The 12,826-nt window shown below is 33.5% G+C and overlaps 1 protein-coding gene across 1 annotated transcript in view; it reads left to right on the top strand.

Moving 5' to 3' along the window:
- Positions 1-12,826, top strand: part of LOC145725173 (neuropeptide SIFamide receptor-like) — a 100,521-nt gene that overhangs the window by 51,368 nt on the left and 36,327 nt on the right. The window contains exon 3 of the mRNA XM_081973811.1: positions 12,177-12,276. Within this exon, the coding sequence (XP_081829937.1) occupies positions 12,177-12,276 (100 nt within the window). The remainder of the gene's footprint in view (positions 1-12,176; positions 12,277-12,826) is intronic.

Raw genomic sequence — 12,826 nt, 5'->3', positions numbered from 1 at the left:
TGGAGTGAGAAAATGACAGTTTTAAGCACATTTTTGGAATCCTTATTAAATTTCCTATCTATTAACCTAAAAAAACACTACCAAATTGAGTACAGTCAGAGAGAAAAACAGTGTCAAAGTTTGAACTAACAGAAACATAGTTTGAAAGGACAGTCAAGGACAAAATCGCCTGTAAAACCCATTTGTGGTGTGAAAATGACAGTTTTAAGCACATTTTTGGAATCCTCATTAAATTTCTTATCTAATAACCTAAAAAAACACTACCAAATTGAGTACAGTCAGAGAGAAAAACAGTGTCAAAGTTTGAACTAACAGAAACATAGTTTGAAAGGACAGTCAAGGACAAAATCGCCTGTAAAACCCATTTGTGGTGTGAAAATGACAGTTTTAAGCACATTTTTGGAATCCTCATTAAATTTCTTATCTAATAACCTAAAAAAACACTACCAAATTGAGTACAGTCAGAGAGAAAAACAGTGTCAAAGTTTGAACTAACAGAAACATAGTTTGAAAGGACAGTCAAGGACAAAATCGCCTGTAAAACCCATTTGTGGTGTGAAAATGACAGTTTTAAGCACATTTTTGAAATCCTCATTAAATTTCCTATCCAATAGTCTAAAAAAACACTAAAAAATCGAGTATAGTCAGTTAGGAAAACAGTCAAAATTTGAACTGCTAGAAACACAGTTTGAAAGGACAGTCAAGGACAAAATCCTGTAAAACCAACCACTGCCAATAGCTCTGGGACGGACTTTAGTTAATATTAAAAGTATTCGTTTTACCCTTTCGTGCAGATATTTCGAAAAAGCGTCAAAGGAAAAAAAACTTTATTTTTTGAAGCCCTATTCGCAGGTGAACGAAAAGCACCAACTTTGGAATCACCCCGTATAATGTGACATATGAAATATTCTTGATTTGACAGAGACATATAAATTAGGTTATTCATGTTGTTGTTTTGTAATTATCCTAAATTTTAAAATTTTCAATAAAAGTATCATATAAAATATGGTTAATAGTGAAAAAAACGTTATATTATCCACGGTTTAGACAGCTTTTATTACCCTTATGTCTGTTGTCTTTTAGCTGATTTTCTGATTGTCTTTCTACTCCTAGTAACATAATATACGTGATATTGGTATATAATTTAGAAAAAAGTGGCAACTTGGTAACTTTTCAACTAAAATGTACGTTTTTTGAACAATTTATTGGATGATTGTAAAATCAGATTCATGTAAAAAATTTAAACCAAAAATGTTAAGTTAGGTAAGATGGTTGCAGTGGTATAACCACTTTTTAAATTTTATCAACTTGCTTTTACAGAAATAGCTTTATTGTAATATTCTGAATAGAATTTTCAATTATGTTACATATCACAACGCTGTCATTTCAAATTGGTCAAATTGGACCCTTAAGTAACCTGTTTGGTTAAAATTGAACTTATTGTTTCATACTTCAAGCTGGACCGTCCAAAAAATAAAATTTTCACTATCAGAATAAGAAAAACCGTGTACTTGACAGAGAAACATTGATAATAATTCATGCGCTAAACAAAGACAGAAAACGCAATAACAAGTACTCAAAAACTCTGCGGCAGTGTTGTCAGATCTGAATTCATCAATTGGATTGGTTATAAAATTTTATTATTGGACTGACTATTGCACTATTTATTTAATTCTATAAATGGGAGTTTATGGTTTGGTCTTGTAACATTTTGACAAAACAGCATAAATTTGCACTATTTACACATAAAAGTGACTCTGGGAAGCGGCTTTCCCAACAATGTGGGACATTTTTCCTATACAGATTCAATTGTCAGTGTTCAGAGTCTTGCAGAACTCCAAGTTGATCAATGAGAGAATAGAATATCTCTTACAATTCCAAAAAAAAATAATAGAGAAGCAACAAATGTTATAACTATTGTATTTTAACTGTTTTTTTTGTTACTTTTTTTACCGTTTTTTTTTTTAACTGTTTTCACAATGAAAATTAAAAATAGTAACATAAATAAGCAAACTTTTTCTCAATTTTATTAACTGATTTAAAAACTTGTTTCTAAATGGCTGGTCGCAAATATACCTTTTCCATATCCGGCATTAGGATCTCTAGGGAGCTTTGCGACTGCCTCAAGCAAAATATCAATTCTACCACTATAAAGATAAAAGTTACACGTCATTTTTTCCGATTAAGCTGCTTCCGGTCTCCGTTTGCGAATACGAGCTTTACGACGCAGCAAAATCGATATACACACCGTGCTTTATCTGGCAAATTCCTGCTAGCATTCCTACTTGCAACCTTGCACAAACCAATCATGTAAAGGCACGTAAGTTAACCTAAACAATTCTGGATTTTCTCGCAACTATTTTACAGTTGCCGTTGTTATGGTTTGCTTGTAGTCAAATTCAAAAGCAGAGCTGCATCACCTTTAGTTTAGTTTTACAGCAAGGATGGATATGATGTCCTTATCGCACGAGAGCGTTATGTACAATCTATGCTAGCTTTACAGAATCTATTTTTTATTAGGTTTAGAATTACAATTCTGGTTGGCTCTTCACTTTTCTTTTAAATTGACCTTGTCATTAGCTCTGCATTCTCCAGGTTGCTTGTTGAAGATTGTTTTACTCTGTCATAGAATATTGGATAATGGAAGATAAAGAAATTAAAATATTATGCTATGCTGATGATGCAGTGATCATCTCGGAAGACGAAGATAACCTACAGAGACTCCTGTATAAATTCCAATAGCAGAAACGTTCAAAATGCAAATATCCATAAAGAAAACAAAATCACTTGTAGTATCCGAGAAGATGTAAACTAGCAATTTACGGATCAGAGTGTAGAACAAGTGATGTCTTTCAAACATCTAGGGGCAAATATAACAAGTAATAGGAACCTAAAGGATGAAGTTAATATCAGGATATCTGAGAGGTTTAATCTGTCGGAATAAACATATGAGCACTAGGAGTAAGGTCAGAATATACAAAACTTGCGTAAGACCGGTCATGATATATAGAAACTAGAGCGGAGAACACAACAACTAACTTTTAAGAACAACAGAAATGTGAACACTAAGATCAATAACAGTACATACGCTATTTGACCGAAAGAGAAATGAAGAAATAAGGGAAATATGAGAGATCCAAGATGTAGTGAGATGGGCAAGAAAGAAAAAAGAGAAAAAAACAAATACATCTTGACTAATCATTGATGAAAACACAGAACAGTCGAAGAAGAAGAAGATAGAATATTGAACTTTTCATCCGTTTTGGAGATTGGCTATGACACTTATTATGAACAAAAGATGCAGTTTCAAGAATGAAGATGTGGATAAAGGTGGAAAGGCTGAATTATGCGAACAAGTCCCTACAAAATCTCTTTTGCAGTTTCTGCTTCGTTTCTTTATAATATGGTCGCATTTCTATGGTCTCTCACCATAATTCAACCACCCATCAATAGATCAAATGACACTAGTCCACTTGATATTACTACCATTTGCAATGAAAAGGTCATGTGACAAAAAAGCAAGGGTCCAAGGCGCCATTTTAAAATTTCAGTTTGTTTTTTGATATGTCTAGAAGTACTAGGAATTTTTAAATTTTTAAAACCGCATTTTATTCAACTACAAAGTGGGTAACTTTGACTAAATTTAAACTTCCTTGAATCTCTTCAAATAAGTGAAATGAGAATGAGTCTCGGAAAACGGCCATCCTTTGATTGAAACTTTACATTCAACTAAACGTTTGCTAGAACAGAAAATCTGACTTGAATTTTGCTATTTAATTAATTAAAACTACAATATGTTCAAGATGGCGAAAAAAGATTTTCTAATTCTAGAACGTTTTTGAGCACGTTTTCCTCGTTATGGAGCTTAGTTAAAATTTCATCGTTAAACCCTAGAAAAGGCAAACCCCCTTTGCATTCTCCAGGTTGCTTGTTGAAGATTGTTTTACTCTGTCATAGAATATTGGATAATGGAAGATAAAGAAATTAAAATATTATGCTATGCTGATGATGCAGTGATCATCTCGGAAGACGAAGATAACCTACAGAGACTCCTGTATAAATTCCAATAGCAGAAACGTTCAAAATGGAAATATCCATAAAGAAAACAAAATCACTTGTAGTATCCGAGAAGATGTAAACTAGCAATTTACGGATCAGAGTGTAGAACAAGTGATGTCTTTCAAACATCTAGGGGCAAATATAACAAGTAATAGGAACCTAAAGGATGAAGTTAATATCAGGATATCTGAGAGGTTTAATCTGTGGGAATAAACATATGAGCACTAGGAGTAAGGTCAGAATATACAAAACTTGCGTAAGACCGGTCATGATATATAGAAACTAGAGCGGAGAACACAACAATTAACTTTTAAGAACAACAGAAATGTGAACACTAAGATCAATAACAGTACATACGCTATTTGACCGAAAGAGAAATGAAGAAATAAGGGAAATATGTGAGATCCAAGATGTAGTGAGATGGGCAAGAAACCGAAGAAGAGAATGGAGAGACCACTGGACAGAATTCCAGATAATGAAAGAGAAAAAACCAAATACATCTCAACTAATCATTGATGAAAACACAGGACAGTCGAAGAAGAAGAAGATAGAATATTGAACTTTTCATCCGTTTTGGAGATTGGCAATGACACTTTTTATGAACAAAAGATGCAGTTTCAAGAATGAAGATGTCGATTAAGGTGAAAAGGCTGAATTATATGAACAAGTCCCTACAAAATCTCTTTTGCAGCACACACGCTCACTGCAGAAGCCATTGTGACTTGACAAGCCCTAAATATGCGTTTCTTCCTAATATGGTCGCAATGAAAAGGTCAACTGACAAAAAACGTAGATAAACGATATCAGGTCCAATGCGCCATTTCTAAAATTTCAGTTTGTTTTTTGATACGTCTAGAAGTACTAAGAATTTTTAAATTTTTAAAACCGCATTTTATTCAACTACAAAGTGGGTAACTTTGACTAAATTTAAACTTCCTTGAATCTCTTCAAATAAGTGAAATGAGAATGAGTCTCGGAAAACGGCCATCCTTTGATTGAAACTTTACATTCAACTAAACGTTTGCTAGAACAGAAAATCTGACTTGAATTTTGCTATTTAATTAATTAAAACTACAATATGTTCAAGATGGCGAAAAAAGATTTTCTAATTCTAGAACGTTTTTGAGCACGTTTTCCTCGTTATGGAGCTTAGTTAAAATTTCATTGTTAAACCCTAGAAAAGGCAGTTTTGAAGCTAATTCCGCGTTTGTACGTAAATAGAAAAGTTACTCCAGTTAACAATAAATGTTATCTGTCTAACTTGATTGTGTTCTTATTTTGGGGGGTTTCTACCTCTTTCTCTGTTTAGTAAACGATCCATATATGGCGTACGGCTTTAGATCTTGTTATTTCCAGAACAAACTCGTTCGTGTTCGCGACACATAACAATTTAATTACGGCTTTCAAGCCAACAAGGTGGATAAAACTGGAACTGGTACAATAAAGGCGCATCCATTAGGAAAGCGCTTAAGGACCGTCATTGCATGGCGAATAGTCTGAAAGTCAAAGTTCACCGAATAAAATCGGAATGTTGGGGATACGAATTTGGGTATTAAAAGTTTGATTGACAAGTGCATTGTGCAAGTTGACCTTCATCAATTCATTGACAATTCAGTTTAGCGGATTTGATCTATCTTTTATGAACTGGTGGACATTTTTCCTTCTTTTATAACTTTCAACAAAAGCCTTTTGTGTGAGACCGGTTATTGATCAGGGTGCTTTTATCTCAATTTTTTTGTCATTCTAGTACAAAATATTCCATAATATCTAGTCTGCACAACTGCAAAGACTAACATTCTCTTTTTAGTTAAACGTATGCTTCTAGGAGAAAACGAACAAATGGCCATTTGTCTCTTGCGAAGTTTGTGACACAGCGTCCATAAAGGTTTCGTGTATTTTTTTCATTTATGCTCTCTAATTGCCTTAAAAAGAGAGAAATTGGACCGGTTTACAGCAATCGTAACCAGAACGCGGAAGTTTTTCCTTTTTGAGATTCTTGAGGAAGCAGTTGCCAGTGCAGCTCGTTAAAACAATAATTAGGTTTTATTCATCCCATTATCGGTTTATTTCATGTCTATACGATTTTCGGTAAGGATACAATGTTAGCATTTGCCGAACATCAATGTTAGAGCTTGAAGTTGTAGAACTGTTTTGGGATAAAAGTTGTATAGAGTATTTTTTTAGGCTTTTACAAAATGGTCTTAAACAAAGTATCACAACACAAATCCTACCAGAAAAAGGTAGTTTGAACTGTGAAAATTGGCTTAATCCAATTTAAACAGTGGTAAAAACTAAAACTGTAAAATACTCGTCACGTGACATGAAAAATGCAATTTCTGAGATTGTAACACTGTATAGGCAAAGTGACAGTAGTTAAAAACTGTCACGTGACCATAAAAAGGTAGTTTGAACTGTAAAAATTTGTTAAATGGAATTTAGACAGTGGAAAAATCTAAAATTGTAAAATACTCGTCACGTGACATGAAAAATACAATTTCTGAACATGTACACTGTAAAGGCAAAATGACAGTAGTAAAAACTGTCACGTGACCATAAAAAGGTAGTTTGAACTGTACAAATTTGCTAAATGGAATTTAGACAGTGGTAGAAACTAAAATTGCAAAATACTCGTCACATGACATGAAAAATGCAGTTTCCGGAACTTGTAACACTGCAAAGGCAAAGTGACATTAGTTAAAAACAGTCACGTGACCATAAGAAGGTAGTTCGAACTGTAAAAATTTGCGAAATGGAATTTAGACAGTGGAAAAATCTAAAATTGTAAAATACTCGTCACGTGACATGAAAAATGCAATTTCTGAGATTGTAACACTGTAAAGACAAAGTGACAGTAGTTAAAAACTGTCACGTGACCATAAAAAGGTAGTTTGAACTGTACAAACTTGCTAAATGGAATTTAGACAGTGGAAAAACCTAAAATTGTAAAATACTCGTCACGTGACATGAAAAATGCAATTTCTGAACTTGTAACACTGTCAAGGCAAAGTGACACTAGTTAAAAACAGTCACGTGACCATAAAAAGGTAGTTTGAACTGTAAAAATTTGCTAAATGGAATTTAGACTGTGGTAGAAACTAAAATTGTAAAATACTCGTCACGTGACATGAACAATGCAATTTTTGAAGTTGTTACACTGTAAAGGCAAAGTGACACTAGTTAAAAACAGTCACGTGACCATAAAAAGGTAGTTTGAACTGTACAAACTTGCTAAATGGAATTTAGACAGTGGAAAAACCTAAAATTGTAAAATACTCGTCACGTGACATGAAAAATGCAATTTCTGAACTTGTAACACTGTCAAGGCAAAGTGACACTAGTTAAAAACAGTCACGTGACCATAAAAAGGTAGTTTGAACTGTAAAAATTTGCTAAATGGAATTTAGACTGTGGTAGAAACTAAAATTGTAAAATACTCGTCACGTGACATGAACAATGCAATTTTTGAATTTGTTACACTGTAAAGGCAAAGTGACACTAGTTAAAACAGTCACGTGACCATAAAAAGGTAGTTTGAACTATAAAAATTTGCTGAATGGAATTTAGACAGTGGAAAAATCTAAAATTGTAAAATACTCGTCACGTGACATAAAAAATGCAATTTCTGAGATTGTAACACTGTAAAGGCAAAGTGACACTAGTTAAAAACAGTCACGTGACTATAAAAAGGTAGTTGGAACTGTAAATCTAAATTGATTCGAATAAGGATTTCAATTTGCAATATAAAACACTGCAAAATATCGATTTTTAACCTGAACCTTTTTTTGTTTAAAAAACAGACAGTTAGAGTGACTATATGAAACAAGTCACCTGAATTTTCAGGAAAATCTTAGGGTTCCACAGGAGCATGGGAGAGAAACAATAAACTTGACAACAAAGAAAATCAAAACAACACACAAAACTCAACAAACAAACCCATATTTTTCTAAAACCTTAAACTTTCTGAAATAAGTTCATTTTGGTTTCAGTATGATCTTCTTACACGTTATTCACTGTAAAATATATTTTGTAGTATTTTTTATCCTCTTTCTAATGGCGAATACTAATAAAAACTAACTAAACTAAAAATACAACTAAATTATACGTCGAACGTTTGGGTACATCATTTTTGGCCACCAAGTAGTCAAGAGTGCCTGACCTTGCTATAAAATTTATACAGCTTGTTTATATAGCATGTTGACCGTGGACAGGGTCGAAAACAATGGAAACAAAACCGCTTCAATGTGGAAAATATTACGTATCCGGACAGAGACAATAATTTAGCGTCAAATTGAAGCCGGTTAATACGATTTGGCTCGCCAAAGCATGAAAATCGAATATGTGGAGCTCCTGATGGACCGCAAACGGGGTGAAGGCCAATCGCATGCTCGAAATACTCATGCGACTGCATTTGCCATGTATCTATCCACCCTCCAAAATCCTCAACGAACCCAAAAAGGTTCTAATTAGGTATATTTTTCAAAGGATTTTTCAATTCTTGGGAATCTGCAGGTGAGTGCAAGTTTGAGATGAATTGTATGCGTTTTCTTCAGCTTCGACTTGCCATTACTATACTTTTTCAACTTTTGGTAATTTTTAAGGTTTAAAAAAAGTTTTCTGTTTCCAAACTAGGCGAAAATTCGTCTGTATTATGAGTGTGTAATACGCCGTCAGTTTAAATAATATCCTTTTAATCAAGGGACCTCCGCTACATTTGTTTGCGACCGCGAATATTTAAACTTCCTCGGATTCGCCACAAATTAAACTGCATTAATTTGCGAATAAATAGGGAGTCGGTGATATATGGCAATATTGTAGCGGTTCGCATAGTTTTATCATCAGAACCGTTCCATATTTGTTTACCGTCCCAATTAGGTAAAAGCTATGCATTCAGTTTGGTTTCTGTATTATCTTAAAGGTAAACCTACTACAAAATATATTTTACAGTGAATAAAACGTGTAAGAAGATCATACTGAAACCAAAATAAACTTATTTCAGAAAGTTTAAGGTTATAGAAAAATATGGGTTTGTTTGTTGAGTTTTGTGTGTTGTTTTGATTTTCTTTGTTGTCAAGTTTATTGTTTCTCTCCCAGGCTCCTGTGGAACCCTATGATTTTCCTGAAAATTCAGGTGACTTGTTTCATATTAGTTATTACTCTAACTGTGTGTTTTTATACAAAAAAGGTTCTTGTTAAAAATCGATATTTCGCGTGTATTATATTTCAAATTCCAGATCCTTATTCGAATCAATTTAGATTTACAGTTCCAACTACTTTTTTATAGTCACGTGACTGTTTTTAACTAGTGTCACTTTGCCTGTACAGTGTTACAATATCAGAAATTTTCCTGTCACGTTACGGGTATTTTACAATTTTAGTTTTTACCACTGTCCAAATTGGATTAAGCCAATTTTCACCGTTCAAACTAACTTTTCATGGTCACGTGACTGTTTTTAACTAGTGTCACTTTGCCTTTCCGGTGTTAGAAGTTTAGAAATTGCATTTTTCATGTCACGTGACGAGTATTTTACAATTTTAGATTTTTCCACTGTCTAAATTCCATTTAGCAAATTTTTATAGTTCAAACTACTTTTTTATGGTCATGTGACTGTTTTTAACTAGTGTCACTTTGCCTTTACAGTGTTACAAGTTCAAAAATTGCATTGTTCATGTCACGTGACGAGTATTTTACAATTTTAGTTTCTACCACTGTCTGAATTCCATTTAGCAAATTTTTACAGTTCAAACTACCTTTTTATGGTCACGTGACTGTTTTTAACTAGTGTCACTTTGCCTGTACAGTGTTACAATCTCAGAAATTGCATTTTTCTTGTCACGTGACGGGTATTTTACAATTTTAGTTTTTACCACTGTCTAAATTGGATTAAGCCAATTTTCACAGTTCAAACTACCTTTTTATGGTCACGTGACTGTTTGTAACTAGTGTCATTTTGCCTTTACAGTGTTACAAGTTCAAAAATTGCATTGTTCATGTCACGTGACGAGTATTTTACAATTTTAGTTTTTACCACTGTCTAAATTGGATTAAGCCAATTTTCACAGTTCAAACTACCTTTTTATGGTCACGTGACTGTTTTTAACTAGTGTCACTTTGCCTTTACAGGGTTACAAGTTCAAAAATGGCATTGTTCATGTCACGTGACGAGTATTTTACAATTTTAGTTTTTACCACTGTCTAAATTGGATTAAGCCAATTTTCACAGTTCAAACTACCTTTTTATGGTCACGTGACTGTTTTTAACTAGTGTCACTTTGCCTTTACAGTGTTACAAGTTCAAAAATTGCATTGTTCATGTCACGTGACGAGTATTTTACAATTTTAGTTTTTACCACTGTCTAAATTGGATTAAGCCAATTTTCACAGTTCAAACTACCTTTTTATGGTCACGTGACTGTTTGTAACTAGTGTCATTTTGCCTTTACAGTGTTACAAGTTCAAAAATTGCATTGTTCATGTCACGTGACGAGTATTTTACAATTTTAGTTTTTACCACTGTCTAAATTGGATTAAGCCAATTTTCACAGTTCAAACTACCTTTTTATGGTCACGTGACTGTTTTTAACTAGTGTCACTTTGCCTTTACAGGGTTACAAGTTCAAAAATGGCATTGTTCATGTCACGTGACGAGTATTTTACAATTTTAGTTTCTACCACTGTCTAAATTCCATTTAGCAAATTTTTACAGTTCAAACTACTTTTTTATGTTCACGTGACTGTTTTTAACTAGTGTCACTTTGCCTTTACAGTGTTACAATCTCAGAAATTGCATTTTTCCTGTCACGTGACGAGTATTTTACAATTTTAGTTTTTACCACTGTCTAAATTTTTCTGGTAGGATTTGTGTTGTGATACTTTGTTTAAGACCACTTGGTGATTGAATCTTAAAAAAGACGCCTAAAACCCCCCATTATTTCAATTTTTGTGAAAAATAGAAGTTGTGACCTCCTGAAGATAGTTATTTCTATACCCGAAACTGGTTGACTGTTTTTTTTATTTCTTGATGGACTACTCCTATTTGTTTTTAATTTTGAAATAGAAGCATCTATTGGTAAGTAAGTAAAAAAGCTGATTTTGACTACATTTTGAAACATAACTCTTTTCGAAGTGACACAAATAAGACATTCGATTTCTCCCTAAGTGGCCTAGTTTCAGCGAAGCTTTTTCAATAAACGGAAAATCGTTTGCCAAACCCGTCACAATATACGTCGACGGGATGATGTAAGAAGTGTAGATTTAACATCCGGATGGGAAAACAAGTGGCCCAACAGGCGGTCAACCCTGACCCAAATGTGCAATTTGGAAGATCGTTTCCTGTTTAATCACCTATGCCGTCATTTTCTCAGCTTTTTTCCTATTTATCCTGTTCAGTTTAGATAAGACGAAGGCTGGGAAAATTCAGGACGGCCATGTGAAATCGACAAAAGTTTTCTCACCGATTCTACATTAGACCTAAATCTAGAGTGTCCAGCAGCTTGAAAATTATTATATTTCTGAAAAAGTTAACCAGACTACCATAAAATAATTTTCTACAAAAAAGAGTTTGTCTCAATACTCCAAGTATCCTTTTCATGTAAAAAGTAAAAGTGAAGCTTTTCACACTTTAATCATAAAAAGTTACTGGCTGACTCGTTTCCGACGATATTCATGGTCTGGTGATGGCAAATATGCTAAAATCGATCAACATTGACCTTCTGATTAAAATGTTTTCTCGTCTAACACCTTCACTTTCCTGGAACAATCGACGTTTTTACAATATAACTAAAACAGAATCAACATTTGTTAGGAAAACAACTAAACTACATATTCTTAGATTTATTTTTCTTCTTTTCCTTTCATTCTTACGATTGAGTTATTTGCCAAATTGTAAATTCATTCATTTTGTTAATAAAAAAGTAATAATTAATATGCAGTAACAATAATGCAATTTTAACAATAAAATTGTTTTACTACCGTGTAATTTCTAATGAATGGAATTACTCCCATGTGAATTTGTCTAATTTAATTTATCTTTTTTTTAGTTTTTTTATTTTCACTGCTTGTGTTTTTTTTCCAGTTACGTTTATCTATTCTTAGTAACATTCGACTGTTTTTTTTTCAGCATGGGTGCTTGGATGGTGGATGTGCAAGACTGTACCTTATATACAGGGTGTATCTGTTGCTGCTTCAGTCTACAGTTTGGTAGCAGTTTCACTCGACAGGTACGTTACAAAACACATATTGGTTTATACTATACGGGTCTGAAGATATACAGGGTGTCCAGTTTAAAATGATACACAGTTTGGCGACTCGATTCGATGGTTCTATGAATTACAGAGCAAATTGTAATAGCACAAGCAAGTCAAAGTTTCATTAAAATTAATAAATCATCAAATTTTCTTTACTTTCTAATAAAAATTGTCTACACCTTCAATTTATTTCGACTGCATTGCGATTAAATAGGACTAATAGTAAGGTAGGAGTAAAATTGTCCAACTCCGGAACTAACAAAATTGATTTATTTGTTAATTTCTGCAATTCATAATTCATCTGCACGTGTTTTTTTTCCCAAACCAAGGTTTGCGTTCCATTTTTAAAAACGTGGCGCAGTCCTTGACGGTATGAATTATACAGGGTTACGTGAAACAGGGGGGGACCCACTACAACTGCCCCAAGCGGAATCGAAACAAAAGCCCCCAGAATTATTACGGCCTCACAAACTGAATGGAACTTTTATTAAAAGAGCCGAAATTTACGGTGCCTGTTTTTAGT

This window comes from Ips typographus, linkage group LG1, assembly GCF_016097725.1.
Source record: "Ips typographus isolate SLU linkage group LG1, UJ_Ityp_2.0, whole genome shotgun sequence".
Classification (NCBI taxonomy): domain Eukaryota; kingdom Metazoa; phylum Arthropoda; class Insecta; order Coleoptera; family Curculionidae; genus Ips; species Ips typographus.
This window is presented reverse-complemented; position numbering and strand designations above follow the sequence as displayed.